General features: G+C 38.3%; 1 protein-coding gene across 5 annotated transcripts in view; it reads right to left on the bottom strand.

Moving 5' to 3' along the window:
* ADAMTSL1 (ADAMTS like 1) overlaps positions 1 to 27,811 on the bottom strand; it is an 885,884-nt gene that overhangs the window by 629,186 nt on the left and 228,887 nt on the right. For all 5 annotated transcript variants that reach the window (XR_015243567.1, XM_086685377.1, XM_086685374.1 and 2 more), the window contains exon 2: positions 9,479 to 9,598. Coding sequence is in view for 4 of the 5 variants with exons in the window: in XM_086685377.1 (XP_086541503.1) it covers positions 9,479 to 9,598 (120 nt within the window). In the remaining variant the exon portion in view is untranslated. The remainder of the gene's footprint in view (positions 1 to 9,478; positions 9,599 to 27,811) is intronic.

The raw sequence follows: 27,811 nt of genomic DNA, 5'->3' as shown, positions 1-27,811 counted from the left end.
GGGGATAGCACCCTCTTCTTAGGATTAATTAAATATGAATGCAAAGTGCTTTAGGAAACACCTGGTACAGAAAGTATGGACAATAAACGACAGTTCATATTCTCATTGTTGTTATTTTCATTGTTGTGTTATTATTATTATTCTTCACACACTCTTCTGTGTGCTGGGCAAACCAAGTATTGTAAAACATAGTCCTTGTTTAAAAGATATCTAGGGAAGATGGTCTATATATATGAAAACATAAATAGAGACACAAAGTAGGAGGGATGCTACAACCAATGGGCAATATTCTTGGAACGGGACCCCAGAATTAACTCCTAGTCTGAATTTTCTGACTGCCTTGTGCCCCAGTGCACCTCTAGTCAAACCCTCACTTGCCCTTCCCCTCTCCTCCATCCCTCCACCATACTCGACCCTCTGAGATTTCACAATTTCCTGTTTCTTTTCCCAGACTTGCACTAATATTCTCCCTTGGGCAGATCATCCCTGTAGATTGTGGACTGACAGTGGACTGTCCTGAGCCTGAGTCATGAACTCTTCACATTTGCATAGTGTTCTCTGGGCAGCCTGAGAAGGCAGAGCCCTGGCTGGCTCCATAAGCAAAGATGGTGAAATGCTGTAGGAATTTGGAGAGACAAGCCCATGCTGTGAGCCAGTTTCCTGGAGCAAGGGAAACTTGAGCTGGGTCAATAAAGACAAGTCTAGAGAAGAGGGAAGAAGGACATACCAGGAACAGGCCCTATGAGCAAAGCCCTGAGCTGATAATTGCATATGGGAACAAAGCGTGGTCTCAGCGAGCTGGAGTGAAGAAGGTCTAAATGGATGTTGTCAGAAATAAGGTTAAAGTTAAGGAGGGACCACACTAAGGGGTTTTGACATTAAACTGTGTTTGAGGAACTCAGCTTTCCTGAAACATATAATTGGCTTTGACATACAAGTACTCATTATGTGAAGGGCAACGTGGAGCTTTCAACGATATTATGTTGGTAAAGGTACATGTAGATTGCATAGGCAGACAGTGGGTATTTGTAGAGAACTGGGAAGGAAGGTGAATCTATTACAGGTGTAGGAAGATCTGAATCTAGAAACACATAACCGGTTCTGACATAAAAGATAACTTGAGTGGTAATCAAAAAATATCATGAGGTGCCTGGGTGGCTCAATCAGTTAAACATTCAACTCTTGGTTTCAAGCTCAGCTCACGATCTCACGGTTTGTGGGTTTGAACCCCGCATTAGGCTCTGTGCTGACAGTGAGGAGCCTGCTTGGGATTCCCTCTCTCTCTCTCTCTCTCTCTCTCTCTCTCTCTCTCTCTCTCTCTCTTTCTCTCAAAAATAAATAAACATTTTTTTAATTCTGTAAAAATACATCATCAAATAACAATGTTAAGGAATCTGAAGTTTCCATTAAATATCTACTTTGAGGTGCAGTATTCTAGAGGTGCAAAGCCATCCAGAGTGTATTTATTTTAAAAGTCAGGAAAATGAGGTTCAGGAAGATACATGACTTGCCTGAAGTCTCACAGCCAGTTCGAAATAAAGCCTCTCATCCCAACAACACAACCTCTCCTCGGGTCTTAGGCTCCATAAGTGACACTTTTACATCAAATCTCACATTATTAGTTTTGGTAAAACGATTTAATTGTAGATAAAGATATCTTCGCTTAGCAGAAGTTACATATGTATATTTAAGTGATGTAAGTAAAAGATCTTTTTTTTTTTTGAGAGTATTCGTTTTGTCCTTTGTCAATATCAAGTTGAAATCAAACTTAATAAGATAACAAAAAGAAAAACTGAAATGTACTCCTTTCAAAACTTTTCATTGAGTAATATTGCTATTATTTTCTAAACCGAACAAAAACATGACCTTCTTACTTAAAAGTTACTGTTAAAAAAAAAAGTTACTATTAATGAAGGTAGAATGGCATACAGAATTTTAAAACCAACATTTGGAGATTACATTTATGCAATAATATCATGCTAGTAAATAATGTCCTTTTAATTTTTGCTTCAATTGGTCAACCCAATTACAATCTCAGTTTAAAGGCCTACATTTCTACCTACTCTGAAATAGCACCTACTTAAAAAAAATCATGTCTATCCAATTAGAAGATTATATAAACTTTAAAAGGATGTGCTGCATCAAAAGGTCATTTTGTCCTTGCCCACAACCCACAGTATTCTTTCATACTTTCTTAAATTCAAGTGACAGAATGTGGACTCTCAGTTACAAGATTCCATTAGGCTGTCCTCTGACCTCTCCGATTCTACTCAGGGTCTCCTTATACAGATGCCTGGTGTCAAATGACCTTGTCCAGCTGTTGGAGGAGTCAGCAACTACCCCCCCCCCCCCGCCGACCCCCGCCCCAGCTGCTTGCAGCTACTGATGGACAGCACCTCCATACACAACTACGTCATCAAAATGGTCTGTTACAGATAGGCATTGAAAGTCATCACACGGACTGATAGTTTCAGTACCACCTTAGAACAGCTGAGGAACTCCTTTGAAAGTTATTGGTCTTTTCACGAGATGAATTAGCTCTTTATATTAAGGAAGCAATAAATTATTCTTTGGTGCCCCAAGTGATTTTCTGAGGAGCAATTTAAATCTGAGGAGTTTATGCTTATTAGCCAAGTTCCAGAGAAAAGCAGCAAAGAGTCAGCTCCTCACATTTATAACTTTTACTGAAGATATCTGATATTCATTTCGAAGTATTCTCGCTTACTTTAGGATAACTGTCAGTGGAGACTATCTCAGGAATTTGAATACTAGTTTAAAGGAACAAAGTTGGAATGAACTAGGAAGAATTTATTTAATACTGAAATTTCATCAGTGCTGACAAAGTTTCTTTGGGGAGGATCTCAGAGTGTGAAACCTGAAAATGCACTCTAACAGGGTCCTAAAATTCACACCTGTTATTTATATATTTCTAACTGATGTTAATTTTTTAAAAGAAGTACATTTTTTTATTTGAGAGGTTGATTGCTCTTAAAAATCTGCTTGCATGAGAGTTGAGTTTTTTTTAATATTTATTTATTTATTTTGAGACATAGAGAGCAAGTGGGGGAGGGGCAGAGAGAGAGAAAGGGAGACAGAGAATCCCAAGCAGCCTCCCCACTGTCAGCGCAGAGCCCTATGTGGGGCTTGAACTCACAAACTGCGAGATCATGGCCTGAGCTGAAATCAAGAGTCGGGAACTTAACCAACTGAGCAACCCAGACACCCCGAGAGTTGAAATTTTTAATGCTTCACATTATATTACCTCCAGTGCCCTTTAGATAATTAATCTTGGTATCTATTTGTGTTTGCAGTAAATGACAGAATCCTAGCAAATGATGGACATCTCATAAACAACAGATAGGAACTGTATAAGTTGCAAAGAAATTAGAAATTGAAAAAGAAAAAAAAATTTTCCCCCTGAGGATAATGGGTTTTTTTTTTTTTTCCAGTTAATTACAAAGGTCAAGGGTAAAGAAGTAGTCCTTCTCCTTAAATACTGAGATTCATCATCCTGACAGTATTTACTGGAGCTGCAGTTCATGAACTGATAGGAGGCCCCATGATCTTGTATTCTGTTGTCATACATTTGACTACTCCTTAATTATATTCTGAAGCAAAAATGGGAATAGTGTATATATTAAATCTTGGGCACTGAGTTTTGTCACTTTGTTTCAATGATTTGCCAGTTCAACCACTGCTAATAAAAACAGCATTCATTTGGTGCTGATTTTTGCCAGACATTACCCTGAAGGTTTTATTATACATGTATTTAAAAATATTCCAAACATAAAAAGTGCAAGGAATAATAAACTTTCTTTGTGACCATTCTCAATGTAAACATATAGTAACATCTTATCATATTCTTCTTTGAAAAATAAAATATGGATATGATTAAAGTGTACCATGCACATGGCCCCAACCTGATGCCCTTCTTTTCTTCCTATGCAGAGAGTCACCAACGTGACGTTGTTGGAGCAAATTTTTCGCACCCTTGTTTTTCTACATAATCATTTCTTCTGAACATCTAATAAATATTTATGTGATACTCAAATTGATACAAATTATATATTATGAAGTGGTATCATTTCCCCTCAACACTATATTTTTGAGATTGATCCAATGTATACAGATCCAGTCATTTATTTTAACTGCGCCTACAGTATTTTCTTTTTTAAATAAACCACTAGTAGTTCATCTATTTACCTTCTAATGAATATTTAAGGTTTTCTTTCAATTTTAGGCCATAACATTTAACACTTTGTTGATATCTGTGTAAGTGTTTCTCTAGGGTACATTCCTAAAGAGAAATTGGTGGGATTTAGGACACGCATATACTCCACTTTACAGATACTGGAAAGTTGCTCTTTAAACTGGCTATTCCGATTTATACCCCAACAGCAATATAGGACTGTGTCTTACTATCTTTCTTGCTCACTGATAATGCCTTTGTCAACTCTTAATTTTTTGCCAATCTGATGGGTATCAATGCTGTATCCTTGTTGTTTTAATTTGTACATCCCTGATGACTAGTAATATTGAACATATATCTTCAATGAGTATTAGCATGCTATTAATAAAATCCATGTTTGAGTTATTCATTGACATTCCATTAAGGTTTAATATCTTTTTCAGACCTACATTCTTATAGTTTTGTTACAATTATGAGTGGTATCTTTCAAAAATTACATTACCAATTGGTCATCACTACCGAAAATGGAGCTACTATTGCCTATCTCAGGTTGTTCTGAGAAATTTGTATAAACTCCTTAGGAAAGTGCTTGGTGCATATTTGGCCTTCTCCAAGCCTCCTCTGTCCTGACAGAAATGTAGAAATGATGTAGAGTACTGGTTTCAAATATCAAAAAATAATCAGAAAATGTGAAGTTATATAAAATATTCATATACTGAACTTACAGTAATTTTTTTCAACAGTTCATGACTGGTAGAGTCAGAATGCATTAGATAAGTCTTGCAAACACAGGCAAGTAAAATATTTAAAACCCTCAAAGGGCGACATATATATAATTTGTAGGGTGTTCTGATTTTTTCTTGGTGACATCATATTATATAACATGAACTAGCAAATGTACTAGAAACCAAATCTACTCTTTCTGTCTCAGTATATTTTCCCAAGGGATCGCCAATTCAAGTTATACCTATAAGTGTGCCATAAAAATTACACATTGAATTGAAATGGACTTCCATTATTTACTTATTTATTTAAAATCTTTTTTAAGTTTATTTATTTTGAGAAACAGAGAGAGTGGAAGAGAGGCAGAGAGAAAGGGAGAGAGAAAATCCCAGGTAGGCTCTGTGCTGTCAGCACAGAACCCAATGCAGGGCTCGAATGCACAAACCGTGAGATCATGACCTGAGCTGAAACCAAGAGTCGGACGATTAACCGACCGAGCCACCCAGGCACCCTGGACTTCTACTTTTTAAACACCTGGCTCCTTCAATATGACTGCACATTTCTTCTTTATATAAAATCAGTTAAGAAAAAAATATGCTGGTCCCTCATCAATAAGGCTTTGGGAAGTCGCATGCCACTTTGAGCGTGTACATTTGCCATTAAATGTTAATTCCTTCTACTCTTTATTCCACAAACACTTAGGGGGAACAAACAGATCCAACTATTTGTTCTGGGAAAAGGATTTTCTGTCCAGGGCGTGCGGAATAGGTTCAGGTGGGAAGATGCTAGTGAGAGGTCAACAAGGGGGGTCATTGCTCACGTTCAGTAACTTAAATGCTTTTGACACATGGCTACCTCCTTGTGCTTAGGTCCACTAAATACTCTAAAATAGTAGCCAGTTGAGAAGTACAATTAAGCAAATTAAGTTATTATCTTCAGACGTTAGCAGTTAAATTCTAGTGTTTCCTTTCCCTTGGCAGGTTGGGGAGGAGGGTGGTGAACACCTTGAGAACATATGGAAACAGTTATATTCCATTTTACGTAAGTGTTTATGTGTTGGTTGAACTCATTTTTCAGTTCATAGAAATAATACTTGTCCCTACCAGCTCCCCTGCCTAAACTGAGTAAGAAAAAATAATTTTCTCTAAAGCAGAACCGTTTTTAATCAACTGCATTTTTTGTTTCAGTTAAGTTTTGGAGAATTACCGACTTGACCTTAAAAACAAACTCCCTTTTCACACACAATTATTAAAAATAGGCCTTTTTGAGCATCCCTTCCTGAAAGCTCACCTCTATTTCACTAGTCATTAAAGGAACATTCTACCCTCAATTTAAATAACATAATAAATTATTATTAAATAAGAAATTATTCAAATTACTTTCATTTAGGTACAAGATGGCTTAAATAACTGCTTTGTGAACCACAAAGCTGCAGGCAAATGAGGTTTGCCCTAAATTACATACTGAAGAAAATCCCATTTTGTAGTGAATTTCATGTTAATTGTTATCCGAATTTTGTATCCAGCTCACAATCAAAGACAACATGATCTATCCCTCCACTCTTCCAATAATGAATAACAGCCTTTGACAAACATCCTATTTCTGCAAACAATGCAAATCACATACATGCAGAGTTTCAGACAATGATTAGAAGTTTAGTCGCCTGCTGTGGATTCTAGACAAATGGCTCCCTTAGACTGCTTTTCAAAATGTGGAGAGTGGAATTAGCCCTTGGAGAGAAAGTTAACTAGAAAGTTTTTCTAATTCAATGTAAAAGTCAATCTGTGCCAAGAGACCCTAGTTGAGGAAGTGTCACTTTAAGGTCAAAAATGACCAAAATAAACTTTTGAGTGAAAGAGATCCACAAATAAGTCAAGTCAGGCTGCTCTGGTTTTCAAAAATTATTTGAAAGGATAAAGAAAGGTCATGAGAGAAGAAAAATGAAAGACCTAAAATGAGGATAGCAATTATTTTAAACAAAAGTGTGACAGGGTGTTTCCTACACTGAATGCCACTTCTGTCCAAGATGTTATACATATTGGGGATAAATTTGTTACTTCCACAACTATAAATTTCCAGTAGGCAAACCCCGTATTCACATTCTTTGTTACAAACATATACACTGACTTGAAAGGACATCATGAAGATAATCCCAAATGTTCTTTCATCACCTCATTAAAAACTGAAGTTATTCATACTATTTTAACAAGAACACTTTGCATTTAGAAGGATTTTCACATATATAAGGCCCTTTTCAGGAGTAGCCTGTGATGGAATTCTCACCATGTTTTCAATTAAAAAAAAAAAAGCTAAGAATAGTCATGGTGGGTTTTTTCCATCAACACTTGCCACAACTGAGCACTTATCATATGCAAGTGCAGGGGTGGGTGCTAAGGAGGTGAGAGTCAACATGGATCCCTATCTCAAGGAGTAGAGCTGCTAATCCGGTAGGGGCAGTGAAATATGATCATGGATGTCCCTGGGCTATTAAGGAGAACTTACTTGTAAGCAGACTGTAAGCAGATAGAATTGGACAAACAGATTATGACTCAACCATTTTTCCTCTTACCCGTTTGCCTTTGTGAAGTGGTTTTGCAACCTATACCAGGAAGTTTTCTCCTTGATGATTCCCCCATCCTGTTGCAGAGTTTCCCCGCGATGTAGCAGAAACTCATATATACCTGGCCACAAAGGGAATTTCACTGTTCTGGCTATTGATACAAGTAACTACTCCTGTTTGAACTCTTCCCCTTAGACAAACACTGAGACTGTGGTGATTGATCTTTCAATGCCTATCTAGAAAATAAAGTTATACTTGCAAAGTTTTATATCCTATGGGCCAAGCAAAGTTCTCAGATAGAGAGACATACCTTCCAAAGAAATTGTTAGAATTACATAAATTTATTAGGAGACTGGATTAGCTTCTGGTATTCAGGAAGCTTTGATCTTTTCTCTTCCCTGCCATTTTCTTATACAACCCCAGTTCTGACTATTTGTGCTGGTAGGTAATTCCTCTTTCAGGTTAAATGCTACCGCCCACTCAATTACTTATGACCTCAGTGAGTTTGAGAAAATTCTGAAGCATGAACAGTTTTCATTATGATGTAAATCAATGTAATACTATGTAATAATAATGTTCATGACACCCTTCAATGCTTGCCAAGTGACCAAAATTGTTTTTAGTGGCACCGCTATGACAATTCCATTATGTTCATAACTAGTTCATATTATTCAATTTCCTTTATGGTATAAATTACGTAATAATTAGACTTGCTTATGAGGTTTGCATATGGTATCCACGGAGCAGTACTTAACAGGACTTTTCATAAACCAAATCTGAAGTGAGCTAACATAGTTCAGATTTTGCATAACACCAAGTGGGGCAAAGTTAAAATATAATGACAAGATAATGTTCTCAGAAAGAAGTAATAAAACTTAGGTGGCAATGTGTGTGTACCATAGTAGATAACACACACAAAAAGCCTTGAGCAAACAATAAAAGTTTAATAGGCAGGCTCTGCATTTTCTGAGTTTACTGAGAAATACATATATATATGAACCACATGAAAATTATAGTTCCTTTGGGAAGCTTTCCCACTGTTCTTGTCCATGTTGGGGCACAAGCTTTGAAAATAATATGAATGTCTGTCACAGAGAAGATGGACATGACAGAAACAGTAAGAGCTGACCATGAGTGGCTACTGAGAGAGCAGATTTACTCAGTATCTAGAAGTTTGTGAGATTAATGTGCCCAAAACACCCTCCAGAGAGAGGCTATAAGGGGGCAGGACACAAGAGGTAGAAATAAAGCCACTTGTGTGTTTGCTTTGGACATGACCTAAGTCATTATTTTCTGAGTGGAGAAGAAATCTCTAATTCCAGTGTGGTCCCTTTCGAGCACAAGGTCATCACAATGAAGAGCCACATTTGAAACTTTCCGAAGTTATCCATCCAATTCTCACAATAAAGCACAGAATACAAATTATGACCTGATTTGCAAGTAGAGTGGACCCTGAATCTTGACATCAACAGTCAACTATACTACTTGTTTTCATCTCAGAGTTCACTTTGGAGACTTTCATTTTTTTTTTTTTTTCCAAAACCACCACCAGAGAAACAAACTTTCATAAAATAAATATGACTAACACTTTGAAGTAAAAATATCCACAAAGAAACCAGTATGGGAAGATGGTGGAATTTCCACTGACTCATAAAAAAATTTACATATAAATCTCCTTTTTTTTCTTCACTCATTTAAATGATTATCATTTCATATTCAGACTCGCTGGCAAAACATCAGTTATTTTAATGTGAATCCTCCACACGTTGCCCCAAACAAACTTTAATGCTCAAGTAAAATGTTTGAGGCTTGCCAGACCCAGGAGAGGGTAGAATGTTGCCCCATACAGTCTGTCCACTGAGCTATTGCTTTGCTTCCCTCTGGTCACGGATATGAGAAAATACCATCCAGACCTCTTCGGATTTGCTAAAACCAACCACCACCACAAGTCAAAATTAGCGACGGAACTACAATGTTTCTAAGAATAAATAAAAGAGACACTATACCGGGTCTTCAGTTTTGTGACTATTCAAGAGGTCAGACAGGAAATCTTCATGAAGGCTCTCTCTTCGAATTAGCGTAAATTCCCTCAGGAAAACTGCTCCTTGGCTTTGGTCTCCGCATACCTAGGGAGATAAGATAGCAAATTCAGCCTTCAGACAAAGCCTGGAGGGAGGGGAACATTGAAGAATTAATGTCTCTGAGTTGAGGAAACTTCTTGGATTCATTTCAAGTCTGATTAGAGCAATCAAAAACAATGCACGCAAATACATATTAATGTGAGAGCCGCTAGAATATTCTGGCATGTGACTCCTTGGATAGATGCCAGGAAAGTCCACTGCTAAGTTGGCACCTCTTAATTGACTGGTGTGCGATGTCAAAATTCAGTGATTGTAAGTTATCTTTCAGGCCAGATCAAGTGTGGTCAGGTGCCTAGATGTATTCTATTGGGCTATCTACATTTATGTGCTGTACAGGTGTCTTGGACCCGCACGGATCTATACCATGGATCTGAGCATCTAGGTGAATCTTGATGACCTGTTACATATCAACCAGATAAGGAGAAGCTGGCCTGGGCACAAAACTGACTTTCCAAGTTATTCAAATGATTTAGAAACAGATGCTCTTCAGCTACTCTGGAGGGAAGTATTGGAGAGCTTTTATCTAGAGCTTATCACATACCAGGCTCTTTACACATGTTATCTTGCACCAGCCCCAGGAGGTGACTGTTATTAGCCACACTTTACAAATTAGGAACTGGAGGCAAAAGGGTTTCAGGAATTTGTCAAGTGTAAGTGTTGAAATGAGGACTCAAATACAGGTCTGACTCTAAAACCCCTTTCTTATCATTATCACATTGTGCTACTGAGCTACTCAAACCTCCTTTGGTGAAGGACAAATAGTTGAGTAACTTCTATAAATCCTAGGAACAATTAATTCACCCAGGCTTCCCAATACCTCTCTGAACCTCAGTTTACTCAATGTAAAATAGGAATGATATCAGCATTTTTGAATTGCTGAGAAGACAGGAAAGAATACATGTAATGTACTTAGTACAGTGATTTACATATAGTAATCATTCAACATTATTATTATCAAAAGCACATTCTGCTCAAGGAACTTAATGCAAGCTTTTAACTTACATGAATTTCTTTGATGATATTTATAATATCTGTAATGGATATTATAAATGGGTATGGTATTATCTTCATATTATCTTCATATTAGTTTAACTTTTATATCTGTAATGGATATTATAAATAGGTACTATATTATATTCATAATAGTTTAACTTTTCAATTTTTATATCTTTTAAATTTTATACCTTTTTATGGTATTGGTAACATCATTAAGAATATGAGGCTGTTCTTCACTTTTTGCAGACGACATGATATTATACATGGAAAACCCGATAGAATCCACCAAAAGTCTGCTAAAACTGATACATGAATTCAGCAAAGTTGCAGGATACAAAATCAATGTACAGAAATCAGTTGCATTCTTATACACTAATAATGAAGCAACAGAAAGACAAATAAAGAAACTGATCCCATTCACAATTGCACCAAGAAGCATAAAATACCTAGGGATAAATCTAACCAAAGATGTAAAAGATCTGTATGCTGAAAACTATAGAAAGCTTATGAAGGAAATTGAAGAAGATATAAAGAAATGGAAAAACATTCCGTGCTCATGGATTGGAAGAATAAATATTGTCAAAATGTCAATATTACCCAAAGCTATCTACACATTCAATGCAATCCCAATCAAAACTGCACCAGCATTCTTCTCGAAACTAGAACAAGTATTCCTAAAATTCATATGGAACCACAAAAGGCCCTGAATAGCCAAAGTAATTTTGAAGAAGAAGACCAAAGCAGGAGGCATCACAATCCCAGACTTTAGCCTCTACTACGAAGCTGTAATCATCAAGACAACATGGTATTGGCACAAAAACAGACACATCGACCAATGGAATACAATAGAAACCCCAGAACTAGACCCACAAACGTATGGCCAACTCATCTTTGACAAAGCAGGAAAGAACATCCAATGGAAAAAAGACAGTCTCTTTAACAAATGGTGCTGGGAGAACTGGACAGAAACATGCAGAAGGTTGAAACTAGACCACTTTCTCACACCATTCACAAAAATAAACTCAAAATGGATAAAGGACCTGAATGTGAGACAGGAAACCATCAAAACCCTAGAGGAGAAAGCAGGAAAAGACCTCTGTGACCTCAGCCGTAGCAATCTCTTACTTGACACATCCACAAAGGCAAGGGAATTAAAACCAAAAATGAACTACTGGGACCTTATGAAGATAAAAAGCTTCTGCACAGCAAAGGAAACAACCAACAAAACTAAAAGGCAACCAACGGAATGGGAAAAGATATTTGCAAATGACATATCGGACAAAGGGCTAGTATCCAAAATCTATAAAGAGCTCACCAAACTCCACACCCAAAAAACAAATAATGCAGTGAAGAAATGGGCAGAAAACATGAATAGACACTTCTCTAAAGAAGACATCCGGATGGCCAACAGGCACATGAAAAGATGCTCAACATCGCTCCTCATCAGGGAAATACAAATCAAAACCACACTCAGATACCACCTCATGCCAGTCAGAGTGGCCAAAATGAACAAATCAGGAGACTATAGATGCTGGAGAGGATGTGGAGAAACGGGAACCCTCTTGCACTGTTGGTGGGAATGCAAATTGGTGCAGCCACTCTGGAAAACAGTGTGGAGGTTCCTCAAAACATTAAAAATAGACCTACCCTATGACCCAGCAATAGCACTGCTAGGAATTTACCCAAGGGATACAGGAGTACTGATGCATAGGGGCACTTGTACCCCAATGTTTATAGCAGCATTCTCAACAATAGCCAAATTATGGAAAGAGCCTAAATGTCCATCAACTGATGAATGGATAAAGAAATTGCGGTTTATATACACAATGGAGTACTGCGTGGCAATGAGAAAGAATGAAATATGGCCCTTTGTAGCAACATGGATGGAACTGAAGAGTGTGATGCTAAGTGAAATAAGCCATACAGAGAAACACCGATACCATATGGTTTCACTCTTATGTGGATCCTGAGAAACTTAACAGAAACCCATGGGGGAGGGGAAGGAAAAAAAAAAACAAAACAAGAGGTTAGAGTGGGAGAGAGCCAAAGCATAAGACTCTTAAAAACTGAGAACTGATGGTTGATGGGGGGTGGGGGGGGGGGGGGGACGGTGGTTGACGGGTATTGAGGAAGGCACCTTTTGGGATGAGCACTGGGTGTTGTATGGAAACCAATTTGACAATAAATTTCATATATTGAAAAAAAAATAAAAAAATAAAAATAAAATACGAACACCAAAAAAAAACCCCAGAATATGAGGCTGTTCATCATGTTGATTTATGCCTTCTTGAAATGTCTGTAGTAATTCATAATAAATTAAAATAATTTTAATCCTTAAGCCCTTTGGAAAGGAATATAACTTTCTGTAACTTTTTTTAAATTTTTTTTAACGTTTATTTATTTTTGAGACAGAGAGAGACAGAGCATGAATGGGGGAGGGTCAGAGAGAGGGAGACACAGAATCTGAAACAGGCTCCAGGCTCTGAGCTGTCAGCACAGAGCCCGACGCGGGGCTCGAACTCACGGACCGCGAGATCATGACCTGAGCCGAAGTCGGCTGCTTAACCGACTGAGCCACCCAGGCACCCCATCTATAATTTATATTTAAATGACCTCTGTTATACAGCATAGTTGGTATCATTGGGGTAGACAGAATCTTGGGCCCCTTGACACCATAGTATCATATCTGAGAATATATTGCTTAACGTGGCAAAAGAGCTTTGCAGCTGTAATTAAGTTTACTTACTAGTTGACTTCAAAATAGGGTTAGTAGCCTGGATTATCCAAGTGGACCCAATAAAATCACAGAATGCCTTAAAAACAGAACTTTGTCTGGGCTGAGGGCAGGAGAGAAAGTCAAAAAAATTCAAAGCGTGACAAGGACCTAACCTGTCATTTTGGCTTGAAGATCAAGGGGGGCACATGGGAAGCATGAGAAGAAAATATGTTCTGCCAACAATGGAGAGCTTGGAAAAGGCCCTTTGCCCTAAAGAAGAGCTACATCTTTGGCCAATACTTTGATTTTAGCCCAGTGAGACTCTGAATGGAGAATCCAGCCATGCCTTGCCAAACTTCTGACCTACAGAAATCATGAGATAGTACTTATGTATGGTTTTCAGCCATTAAATTTGTGGTAATTTGTTATGGCAGCAACAGAAAATTGATATAATCATCAAGAGGCAGGGCCAGTGAGGGGTTATCTTGTTTCATTGTTTTACTAGTGTTTCCTACACTGTTTCATAAGAATCAACCAGTACTAATGAAGCAGAGCTAGAATTGCAGACTAATTCTTGGAAACGTTTCCTTCTGGTTAACCTAACTTATTCCTGTTACATTTAAAATTAAATTTCTCATTTATTTTCTCATCAGGGGCAATCATTCCTTGAGTCTTTAGTTACATACACTTCAAAACCTGTCTTGACCCTGTAACTTCCCTGATCAGAAGCTTTCAGGGATTCTCTACTTCCTGTTGGGTGCATTGCAAATTCATGGGCTCAGTGCTCAGGGCCACTCACAGTTGTTTAAGTTCTAGATAAAGAAAAGTCTCATTTGTGCAAATTCTTCTCAAAAAGGTCAGAATGAAAATTATTTCATTTTATTTTACTTTATCTTCTTTTTGTCTTTTTTCTTAAGTAGGCTTATATGCCAGGCACACAGGCCAATGTGGGGCTTGAACTCATGACCCTGAGATCAAGACCTGAGCTGAAAACCAGAGTCAGGTGTTTGACCACCTGTGCCACTCAGGCACCCCTAAAACCTGAATTTAAAGTAACCTAGAATTGATGTGTTTTAATGTTACTGTTTGCAAGAGGACTAATGTATGTTGATCATTACTAAAGTTAACATTTCATTAATCATTTCTCCAACAATCCGAGGCCATTTTGAATTCTAACTCCATGATTCAAAATGGTGGCCATCTTAAGTCATGTAATGCTATCGTTTTTAAAAGCTAAAATCTGAAGAGACTAATAAACTTATGGGCATTTGCTTTGGGAGAACTTTTGTGCCTGTAAAAACAAAACAAAATAAACAAAACAAACAAAAAACCAGGTTTCTTTTGTTACACTGATTAAAGAAATAGACAAAATGACTCAAATGTCTGCCAAAAGAGAAAGTGAGGTGTCACATGGAAAGACTGAATACTCAATGCCACAAAAAGGAAGGATAATCAGCAAACACTTTGTTCATTTGATTTATACTTTAACTTTCAGTCATAGCTGTGTATTTGTTTTAGAAAGCATTCTGCTTGTTCGTATTTCCTAAGAACATTGACATTTTATAAGACTCACAATTCTTACCAAAATGTTCAACTTCCCAAATACTTTTATGTGATAACAAGGCAGCAGGTCTTAATTAAACTAAAATTCAATTTAATATTGAGAATAGATAAAAACATACAAGTTTGATGAATTAAGTTAGTTTTGAATATCTGTATCTATAAACCATGGATAGTAATTATTATATTCTATATGTTTTAGAAATACTATTTTAATGGAGGAGATACATAAATACATAAAGATACATAAATATGTAAATCTTATACCTCTATTTCAATCTGATTTTTTAAATTATTCTTTAAATCCAAAGTAGTATTTTACCCATTTGTTTTGTCATATGTACACATAGGTACACACATTTATGTGTGTCATATGTACACGCAATTACTCAAGTGCTGTCAAGTGCCAGGAGCTTTACTATAGGGCATATTTCTTCCTTTCAGGGCACTATCCTAACAAGTACTTGGCTCTGACAGAGTCTCCTAGATGCTCACCAAAAGCTACAACTTTTCATTATCATTGGTACACCTAGAGCACATTTCCTAGCCTCCTTTGCAGTTAAGGTGGCTGAGTTTTAGCTGGTAGAAGTGAGGGGTGATACACCAGGCCTGCTCATAAAAATCTCCCACATTCCTTCCTCCATGCTCTGTTGCTCTCGGGTCCGTTTTGCATGGAGACAGCCTCGAGGAAATCGTAAGTCAATTGGTTTTTGTTTGTTTAAAGTTTATTTATTTTGAGAAAGAGAGAGCACCAGTGCCTGCAAGCATGTCCAAGTGGGGGAGGGGCAGAGAAAGAGAAGGAGAGATAGAGAATCCCAAGCAGGCTCTATGCTATCAGCATGGAGCCTGACATGGGGCTAGATCCCATGAACTGCAAGATCATGACCTGAGCAGAAACCGAGAGTCTGACACTTCACCGACTGAGACATTCAGGTGCTCCTAAAGTCAATTATTAAAGGTGTCAGGGGTTCTATTAGCCTGGCTCCCTGAATGACTGCATGCAGGAAGGCCATCCCATGACCTGTTTGCTTATCTAACATGGTAACCTGATCAAGAAGTGACAGTCTACCGTGTTGGAACCACTGCCCATGTTAGACGTTATTTGTTACTATGGCTTACCTGCTCTAATTAATACAATGAAAAATTCTAGGTAAGCACAGGATGCTAGGAGAATACAGAGCAAGGGTGATTACCTCTCTGAAGAAGGATTATGAAAGAGTTTAAAGTGATGTTGAAGGAAGAGTGGGGATTTACTAGCTGGACAAGGGGAATGGGATTGGGTAAACGAGGATTCTTGTTCTAGGAAGAACAGCCTGGGGTTGAGAACAAGGCTTGAGATGCCTTGTTCTGTTTGGTGTGTTTTAAGTGATTTAGCATGGCAAGAGTGCATACGGACGTGAGAGCAAGGGATGAGAAGAGAATATGTATCATGCACAGAGGCCAGATTATGCATCATGCTCACTGAAAGACTGAAGCAGCCAGTCTTGCTTGGACTTAATAGTTTAGAAGTGCATCCTGGTGGCTCTGAGGAGGTAAGACTGGAGATGAGGTGACCAGTTTCAGATCACTGCAATCACCCTGATGAGAACTCATGAAGACCTGAGGGGCTGGTAGGAAAGTAAAGGACCAGAAGATTTGGTGGCCAGCTGAATGCAACTGATAAGTCTTAGGTTATATCTATATTTTCTGCCTGGGTTTGAGCAGAAGAACAGAGTGGTTAGCAGCACTTTCAACAAACAGGAAATACAGTGGGACAAGCAATTATGTGAGTTAGATGTAGAGTTTGGTTCCAGAGAAGTGGAGTCCGAGATGCCTCGGACAAAGAAAGCTGAGCTCTGTGCAGTAGAAAGAGACCGGTCTGGAGATGATATGTAAGTGGTAGCATCCTATGGGGAGTGGATGATACTTAGCATGAATGAGCTTGCCAAGGGACAGTTTGGAGAATGAGAAGATATGTGGGCTGAGATAAGAACCCCTTGACATGGATCTATCTTTAATGGCTTATGTATGCCAACAGAAAATATTAACAAGGACAATCCAAGCATACTCATTTTCATCATTGTTAGGCATTCTTTTATTGGTTCCCCATGCAAATATATTTATGACAACATTATATTCAACTTATTATAATTTTTTCCCAAGAACAGCCTATGGCTTTTTGAGCTATCAATTCCCAGCCCCTGAATTCAACTAAATATTGACTGTGACTTGAAAACTTCTCGGGTAACTCACATTTTAAAAATTTTATTTCTCCTGGTTAAACCAGGTTCCCTGATTTGGGGTTTGGAAAATATGGTTACTTTACACCCGATATGTCAAAAATCCCCTAGCAGTCATATGGTAGTTAGCATATTATAAAAAAAAATGCACCAAAACTGGTACCCCATTATGTTTTAGATTCCGTGGTGTTAGTTTTGCAGATGAGAAAACATAAATGTGAGAAATGGAGGAATTTTACACATAGTCCATGGCTATGTTGGATTATGAACCAGAGACTGTAGCTCTAAAAAACTCAAGTCTCTGCTGTATTCAAACCTGGTTATTCACCTACAGGAATAGGGCAAGAAAGAAGCCATCATTATTGAGACATCTATCTATTTCTATAGGGTTTTTAGACTCCCCAGGACTGCTCCTCAGGAAGCACAAAACTGTCATGTGCTAGCATATGCACCCCGTGATGAAGATTGCTTCTCCAATTACAGTCTCATTTCCTGCTTCAAACATTGACTCCTCTTTCTGACTGTTGGCACACCAGAGTACTCCATAGAGAACCCAAGAATGTAGAAATACCAGCTCCCAGAATAGAATCTCATTAGATCCAGGAAGGCATGGAAGCAACTTATTGTTGTGGTATATGTTCTCTCTAATGGGGCTGAGCGATCAAACATACAGAGATTTTAGAGAGGGACATAGGTAAATACAGGAAACAAGGAAGTCTTTCAAGTCACTCTATTCTCTAGCCCTTAGAGGGAAAAGAAGGGAAAGGTAGTTTAAAACTAAAAATCAAAGGCAGTGAATAATAACAAAAGGTTTTGCATTTGACTTTAAGATACAGTCAGAAACTCAAACCATGTCTACATATACTTTGTCTTGTACTTCACATTTGGTCCCATTATAACCAAGCAACAATCCTTCCCCTGCTTGACCTGACTCTCAGTGGCTCCAGAGAATACCGGTTAGTATTCTGACTCACAATTGTTGGCTCACATGATTGGTGAAATAAAAGGTAAGAATCCCCCTTCAGAATGTCCTACTCCTCACAAGTTTGCTCTATGGGTTGTGACTAGAATTTGGGGTGTTAAAACACGGAGAAACTGGTTCACATTTGGGAATCTCCACCATCATCAAGGAAGAGTCAAAATTTCTATACAAATTGCAATGCTGATGATAGAAGTGGATTCCGGCCAGAGCTTTGAAGCAGCTACAATGTTCTTACCACTCTTGGAAAGGCATCCATTTACTTCCAGGTTGGGAGAAAGGGATGTAGACATATCAGAAGTTTAAACATACAAACACACCCTCAAATTATCAGTTTATTGTTGTTCTTTCTTCATTTAGTTTTTCTGTGAATACTGAAAGGTAGCCAAGTTTATGTCCCATGGGTAAGATTTAGGTTTCAATACTACTCACAAAGTATAGCACTGAAAACCACACTGTTAAACTTTTTTTCTACTGAAAGGATTTTATAACATCTATTTGTGCCCATATTTGGGCTCATAGTTAATTAAGAATTAAGATAGTGATGCTGTAAATTCTCATTAGATTAGAATAATCATCTAAATCACTTAGGCAACCAGCTACTGTGCTGAGTAGACACCTATATTTAAATGCCAATGGAGAGAGAGTGAAATGATTGATGCCAGGGTTATGAGTTCTTGGCACAAGGGGGACAGTTAAATGTTTATTAAATAAATAACTGGACAGAAAGTTTTCTTTGACCCCCCCCAAAAAAATCTCTAGTTCCATTTCTGAGAATCCTTATCAAGTAATAGGAGGAAATAAGAATGTATATGGACTCAAAGAGACCAAAGGTAGCCCTGCTGCCCAACATCATTACAATCTGATCCTAAAAATCAGTGACTCAGAGACCAAGGGAAGGAAGAGAAAATCTGTTCCCAATAGGATAAGTTACTTCTGGTTTGAAGGAAATCAAGACAAAGGATGACTATTCTATCACTAGCCCTTAAAATAATGATCTAAATCAAAAATGATAGTAGTTGAAATAATAGTTGATAATAGTTGATAATAAATGAAATTTTGGGACTAAATACACTAAGAAGTGGAATCTAAATAAAAAGATATATAGATGTTTCCAACTTTATTAAAGGTACTGACATTTGGTAACAAATTGTCTTTGCCTGACATTAGTAAATTCCCCTTGGCAATAAACAAGGGTCTCTGATTTGGGGAAGGAAATTAATCATTTGACAGCCTATTCCTGTTAGGACTATTCTAATGGACCCAAATGCAATGAAAAAAAAAAAAAAAAAAAAAAAAAAGAACATCCATCCTACTGTCAGTGGCTCCCTTTCCACTAATCCCTATAACCTCATCCCTGGTAGGAATATTCTAATATAGGAAGATGGGGAAATGAGTAAACAGTAATTCGAATGTAAAGAACAGAAAAAAATTATGGGCATATAATCTTACTAAAGAAATTTCCTCATTATAATGCAGAAGGAGAAGTATTTCAGACATATGAGAATATGTATCAAAATAACAACATTTATGAATGTCTCCAAATTCATAGTCACCAATCAGAAGAGGCTCCGTCAGCTTATGCTGAGATCAGCAACTCTGTGTGCACACATTCACAGATTTGTGCACACATTCACAGGGAGCGGGAAGGCAGTGTCACTGAATAAAAACAGCTTTCTTGGTTGTAAGAGTCCATTTAGAAAACCATCTATTTACCTTTGAAAGTACTGTTGGTTGTTTGTTGGGGAGTGACTAAATGTCTTTAGACAGACTGTGATGTCAATATACCTATCCATACCTACTGCTATAGCATACTTGTCTGGGAAAATAAAGGTTCTTGGAGTGGCTTCAGGTGTCCCTAGCTAATGGCTTCCAACTATGTGAGCTGATTAGCAGTGTTATACTCCCTCAAGGAAAGGCTAAATATGATCCCCAAGAAGATCGGTGGGGGGAGTTAATAAAAACACTCTTATAACCATATTTAAGTCACTGACATTTATATACCTGGTGTTTGGAGCTTAAAAACATTGCAGTATTCTGTTTGTTCTTTTACCAACTTTAATTACCATTTCTAAAGATTGTAAAGATAATTGCTAAAAGGTTAAAGCAGAAAGAAGTGAGATGGAACATACGGGCCCAAAATGTTCAGCTGGGCCTCATAATTCTTGGTACAGATGTTCGTGCGTAGTTCAGGTTTGATTTAGAGTAACTGCTATAATATGGTTTGAGGCAAGGTGACCAGATGTAGCTGAATTTAAAGATCTGTCCCAGACTGTCAATGAAAAGAAACTCCATTACCCTAGGAAAATAACATTTACGGTGTGGGGTAGAGGGGAGTAATGCTTAAAAAGACCTGTTTTATCTTTAAGGCAGATAGCCACCTTGACAAGACAAGGAGTCATTTAAACAATGACAACAACAACAAAAAAATAAAAATAGAAGATGAACAAAAACATGTAGATAAATTTAACATCACAGAACAATGTATTTAAAACAAAGTAGCAGAAAGAATGCCATCAAAGTGTGTGCACTGTGTAGAATGTGTGCTTGATCTGCAGGGAAGCTGTGGCATTTCCATAATTGATTACAAACAAGTGCAGAAATGAAAGTAAATTCTAGAAAGAACTGGGGGGACCCTCTTCACTAGCCTCTTATCTTTTCAGATGAAGGGAAACATCGCCTTCTTAGATGATGGGTAAGAGAAAATATGTGGGTTTTGAGGCATAACTCTTGACATATAAAATATGGCAAAACAGTCAAATGACTCAAAGAAGGCAGCAACTTTTCCAAAATATGTAGAGAATTCTCTTTTTAATTTCCTCAAACATTTTAAGACATTATACCCCATTCCTACCGAAAGGAGAGCAGAGTACAATTTCCAAAGTTGGGAGAGTTGGCTTGAGAAAGCTGATAAGAGCTGTGATTCAGATCTACATTTAGACAATGAAAGAATATACAAAACAGAAAAAGAACTCCAATTCCCTGTGCTCTACTCCTAGGTAGAAGGGCACATTATTGTCACATATTCTAGTGACAAGGAGAGACAGGTATGGTTTTCAAATTGCTTCTATGTGCATATGTCTTAAATCTTACATTTATTTTTTAAAATTTTTTAATGTTTATTTTTCAGAGAGAGAGAGAGAGAGAGCGAGCGAGCGCACGTGCACAAGTGGGGGAGGGGCACAGAATCTGAAGCAGGCTCCAGGCTCTGAGCTGTCAGCACAGAGCCTGACGTGGGGCTGGAACCCATGAACTTGGAGATCATGACCTGAGCCAAAGTGGGACACTTAACCAGTTGAGCCACCCAGGTGCCCCTAAATCTTACGTTTAAAATGTAACAATCACTAGGGCTCCTAGGTGGCTCAGATGATTGAGTGTCCGATTCTTGATTTCAGCTCTGGTCATGATCCCGGGGTTGTGGGATCAAGCCCTGCATTGGAATCTGTGCTGAGTGTGGAGCCTGCTTAAGATTTTCTCCCTCTCTCCCTCTCTTTCCTTCTGCCCATCTCCTCCACTCTAAAATAAATAAAATAAAATAAGATAAAATAAAATAAAATAAAATAAAATAAAATACTCATTAATGCCAAGAATTAAGGGAGTTGAGCAGTTGGAGGAGAATGTTAAGATGAAAAAAAAAACCACAGAAGATGGAAGAACTTAAGATGTCTACGTACCTACGCAGTTGTAGAAATCAAACTTTTTTTGGTTGTATGCTTGGCAATGTTTATGTACATCAACATTATTATCTAGGTTTTTCTAAAGTTGCTTAAGTAAAAGGAGTTGAATGTCATCGTATCTCTCATATTCTGAATCAAACTTAAGATTTATTAGGGCAGAAACTTCTTTCTTCACCCTTGCTTAGTTTACATTAACTCCTTTGGTGGCCATAAAGATGTGCCATTCAAATCTGCTACAGAGAGCTTAACTGACAGATGGCCCAAACATACTCTGAATCCACCTCCTTGTTGCCCATGGGCTGCTCCCAGCCCATAGCTGAGCTCAGCAGAGATACTAAAGCAGCTCTATTCCTGAGAGTCCTGACAAGTAACTTCTACTAGAGGACTTCCTACTGGCTGGCCAAACCTTTCTCAGCATTGCACTGTGCTCTGAGACTCTTCCTATCCAACCTTCCTTTTTTCTTTTTTTTTTCACTGGGGACAGCTGAGCTGTAGTCTCATGGCTCTTCTGGCCTCCTGTGCCTCCCTCATCTTTTTTCCCAATAAACCTCTTTCATTCCTAGTCTTGTCTTGGCACCTGTTTCTGGATTTCAACTAATACAGCTTTTCTTCTTCTGACCCAAGTGCTATTGGACCGGACCTAATGCTTCCAATTTACCATCCCTATCTACAGCAAAATGGCCACCCAGTTTCCATGATGCCAAAGAAATGTTGAGAACACTGTTAGGGTTTCTACTTTCTCTGCATTGAAGTCTCAGCGAATTCTCTACAGTGTTGGGAACAATGACTGGAACTAGTGGATGGGAGACAGTTCTGATTCTGCCTCCCTGATCTTCACCCACCTGGCTCCATGTTCTTTCGTATTCTAGCATGCTTCTTCATCCTACCACTAAACTGCAGTTAGTACATCCAATACTCACTGTATTCAGTTGGCTCAATAGCTTCAATTACACACAAAAGTGTCAAGGTGATAAGGTAAAGCATTTTGTGGGCAGATTAACTTTTATTACTTCATGAATTCTAGAAGTTTCTCCATCCCTGGTCAGAAGCCTTACCAACATGTACCAATATTTCAGAGAAAACAATAGGATGGTATGGACCCATGCAAATTTATTCCCACTTTAAAGACATCTTCAAAGCACAGTTCTATGGATAGTGCTCTTATAGTATCAGTAGTAGTATAACTCAGATACATGTGAGTTCACCACACCCACCCCACCCTACACACGCATACCCCATGGCCCAGTCTCTAAGAAACGGAAACACAAAAAAATTGGTAGAACTGTGTATCAGTATTTAAATTGTAAGTGTAACTTAAAGAATTTCAAATATTTACTCAGGATCTCAAAAAAAAATGACCAAGAAATGGGGAGGTTTACACTTAAATGCATAGCAAGCGTTCTTTAAACGTCCACTCTTCCCTCCTCACCCTTATCTGTCATTCTCAATGTACTTCACACAGACGGCAGCTAGTTCTTCAAAACTCTTTTGTCTCTCAGCTCCCAAGTTATTTTGGAAATTCGGCCCATGTATTTCTTGGGTAAAGTGAAGTGGAATGCTAAATACATTTGTATATTATTAGTCTGTCATATATTAACAATAGTTTGTTCCTATTAAAGAAGCAGAATCTTTGGAAAGAAATGAAAGCACCTCATAGGCACATATGTGTATGTATTTATATATGAATGTGTATGTCTGTATGCACAGGGCATAAATTTCTATGTGACTCAAAAATGGAAGACCCAGGCCTGTCTGATAGATGATGGGTCTATTTGCATGAGGTATGGAGAAGCCTCTTGGAAGATAATTCTTTCCAGCTTGGTCTAGACCCAGAACATTGGATATCAAGGAAAAAAAGAGCAATCCTACACCCAACATAGTAATTATTACTCAGATTTCACTCAGTGCAGAGAGCCTTTAAATAAAAAAAACAAACAGAAAAAAGAGGTGTTGCACTAAAAACCGAGCATGAAAGCTAACAGAGCATGGCAGCCTGCTTTCCCATTTCACGGGTGAAAGATCGGGTCCCTCCAGACTTAGAGCATGAGGGGCATGGATGAGCAAGAGGGGCATGGACGAGCAAGAGTGCCCAGCAAGTACGGGGATTATACCAGGGAGACAACAGCACCTGAGAGGGGACAAGGATAGCCAGGAGGAAAGGGGGGTTGTGTCAGGAAATGGATCAGGTATGACCACTGCAGGCAGTTACATGGTGCTTACGCTCAGCTTCTCAGGCACAAAGGCCTTGACAGTGGATATCACCATAAAGGCTGGAATAAGAAAGGAAGAAAAGGATGGCCTCTTCCTGGCAGCAAATAGTACTTGTTCATGGGTACCACTCATGGAAGTAACCAAAAGGACAAGGGCTTGCAAGGATCTCAAAGGCCTATAGTGAAAGGTAGTGAAAAATTAAGTCATAGTTGTCATTTAAGCTAATGAAACTAAAGTGAATCCTTTATAAATCTTTGACTGGACTAGCCTTGGGTCCACCAGTTAGATACTCCCCACCCCCCCATACACATCACCTTTCTCCTTGACCATGAAATTATCATTATATGTGCTGCCAAAGTGAGCAAATGACCACAAAATTATTAAAAATAATTTTTACAGCCAATTTTCATAATCCACGTTTGGGTTTATACTAAAAATCAATAGAAAGTCAGCATTCAAATACATTCTTTTTTTTTTCCTCTTCTATGAAAAATGAGCTTAGTGGAGCCAAGTTATGTTCAACTGGGTCTAGTTCTTGATGTTGGTGTCCATTTTTAATACTTCTCAAGTGACCACATGTAGTAACTATTTTCCAAAATGGCCCCAATGGAACCATACCTCCTGGAATTAATATACACGTTAATGCCTCCACCCCCGTTCATCCCCACCCTCTGTACATAAACCAAATCTTGGTTGGCTCTGTGATTTGCTTTACCCAACAGAATAAAGTGGAAGTGGCGTCACAGCAGTTCTAGGCCTAAGCATTGAGGCCTAGCAGCTTTTGCTTTTGTGTTTTGGGGAGTTCTGTGTCGCCAACTACCAAGTCCAGGCACCCGGCTAAAGAAGCTATGTGAAGTGACCCAATGGAGAGGTCGCACAGAACAGGAATAGTCCTAAGACTATGTGCAGAGACACGGATACTCCAGTGTTCTAGCTGAGCCCAGCCTTCTACTTGTCGTTGTGTCTGGATATGTGACAAAACTATCCTGGACATTCTAGTCCAATTAAGCTTCCAGATGAGGGCAAGCCCAACTGATGTCACATGGAATAGAGGAAGCATCCAGTCAAGCCCCTTTAACCCACAAAATTGTGAGAGGTAATAACAACATATTTATTATTTTAAACCAATAAGTTTGGGGATAATTTATTACATAACAATAGGTAACTGAAATACTATAGTATTATAGGTTGAAGGGGCAAGGGAGACATTTATCTTCATGGCCCATGCTTGCTTTCAGAAGCACACAAAGGTGGGACGCAGTTTTCCTTCTAAATTATCTATATCTGTTGAAAACTGGAATTTTAAGATTGTTATAGGTATTGACCTACAGTTGACACTCTGGGAAAACATAATTCTCTTTAAGTAGAGCCCTCTGACTTTGTGACCCATCCAATATTTTCAAGATTGCCTGCTGCTAGACATTTCTTGTATGCTGCATTAATTTTATGTTTAGGGTAGAAAACATCAAAGCCAGCTAATGATATTGCCATGTCATGGATGGTGGTGTTATTAACATTGTCTTCTTCAATATAAGTGGCTGTGGTTCCTTTAAATACCAGGTCCTTGGGAAAAGTTTCAGTGTCATATACTTCTAATCTCCTGTTCACTGTGTTATTCCACAGATAATTTTGATAACTATGAAATGACAAAAAAAAAATGATTGTTTCTTGGCATAATGCCAAATGTAGGGTCTCTAGTCTTCACTTCCAATTTTGAAAGTCCCCAAGGCCACTGCCCTACCACATACCTTTTGGCAGGTAATTATTTGAGAGAATTATCTGAGTCTTAGCTCTTCATCCATTCTTCCCTGCATTTTACCAAGTGCATTTCTGCCTCAAAATGTCACCATGAGACTGTAAGCCCCAGGTATCAGAACCACTCTCTCTCTCTATGTTGAGTTCTATAAATATCTTAGTAGTAAATCAGTGAAGGCATTTTAGTTAACAGTTATTAATTTTAGAATTTTTAGAGCTAGAAAGAAGCTTAGAAATCATCCCTCTGGAGCCCAGAGAGAAGACGACTGACTTTCCCAAGAGCATATATTTAATGTGTCAAAGTCCAGACTACAATGTATATTTCCAGATGCCAGTCCCATGCCCTCTCCACCCCAGAGCTCCAGGGTCCCTCTCCCCTGTTTGGGCTGTCTCTGCAAACAGTTGGCAAGTGCAGGATGTGGATGACATGGAATCAATGGACTGCAAGCTCCATGAATCAACAGTGAAATGTGGCTAATTGAAATGTGGGCTGCTGTTAAAAACACAGTGCAAGGAACAAAACATAAAATAACTTTCTTGTATTCTATGCTCAACTGACCATGAAAATGGGATACGGAGTTAATTTCTAGATGCCAAACTTTAAGGACAACTGACAAACCAACAATTTCTAAAGAAGAAAATACAATGGTGACTATCTGGAAAGCATATGATAATCAGCGGATTAAGGGCATTTTGCCTGGAAAAGGGAAGAAGGAAAAGATTTGAGAGCTGTCTTCAAATGCTTGAAGGCCACGTCAGAGAGAGAGAGGAAACTTTCTTGCCTCGGTTCTCCTCATTCCCTTCCTGTTCTTCATGCCCTTCCAACCCACTTGTGCCTTACATTTGGACTTCTGTTGTCACTGCTTTGCCCTCTCCAAGCTCACCAAGGCTGGTCTTTCATCCATTTTTCCATTTTAGAGATCATATGCTTTCTTGAAACACTCTCCCCCTTGGTTTGTATAACAACTGGGAATGATCCTAACTCTTTGGCCATTTCTTTGGTTTCTCATTTGGTAGCTCCACCCATGAACCATTGGTGTTCTCCAGGCTCTGTCCATGAGCATCTTTTCTTCTTTTTTTCTTGCCCTAAAATTTTTATTAGTTCTCAGAATCAGCCATCTCTTCTGAACAAATGATTCTCAAACTCATAAACGGAACCTTGGCTCTTACTTGATCATGTCCTGTACTTCCTGCACCCACAATTTAAATTTTGCCATACCCTCCGCCTAGAATGGCCTCCTTCCATCTTCTCTTACTGAAATTGCCTCAATCCTTAAACCCCATACCCTCTAAGCACCCATAATTTCTCCTCCACTGAATCCACAGAAGTACTGCTCTTCTAGTTGAGACCCGGAGTCATGTGACCTGGATAGCATAGCTCACCTGTTCCCTGTTCTGTGATTTGGGTAAATTACCTAAACTGAGTCTTGGGTCCTTCATGTATAAATGGGGGAGAACTTGCCTTACAGAGTTGTTGTGATGGGCTAATATATGAAAAGTGATTTGTAAGCCATAAAATGCTATATAAACAGAGTTTGGTAGTAACATTACTACCAAGGAGAGGTTTTTTTTTTGTTTTTTGTTTTTTGTTTTTTTTTTTCCCCCAACAGTATGAGCTAGCAGAGTATGTTCAGTCAAATAAATTAGTATTTCCATCTTGACTGACTCACTTGGCTGGAAAAATATGTGGACATTCCAATGTAAACAGGGTTGGGGAGGAGGTGTAGGAGACACATGTCATAATTTATTGAGATATGAGTCCTGGCACCTCATTTTTAAACAAAAAAGCACAACATATTATTATTTCATTAATGGCATGTATTTTCATCTCTCTTGTGGTCATTTGGAAACTTGTCTTACCTCCCCTACTGGTCTATAAAGATATCAAAATCAGAGACCCTGACCTATTGATCATCCTGGAAGTCCAAGAATAATACCTTAAACTTAGTATGTGTACAATATTTGTTGAATGAAAATAAATTTGGCACATCTAGTTTAAGAGCAGTGGAATTCAGCCATAACTTACCCTGATAAAATAGTTTTCAAACAGTTAAAAATGGTGTCTTGAAATGAACTTAGCTAATT

Source organism: Puma concolor, chromosome D4 (assembly GCF_028749965.1).
Source record: "Puma concolor isolate L17-30 chromosome D4, mPumCon1.1.hap2, whole genome shotgun sequence".
In the NCBI taxonomy this organism is placed as follows: domain Eukaryota; kingdom Metazoa; phylum Chordata; class Mammalia; order Carnivora; family Felidae; genus Puma; species Puma concolor.
Note: the sequence above shows the minus strand (reverse complement) of the source record. Positions and strands in the feature narration are given on the sequence as shown.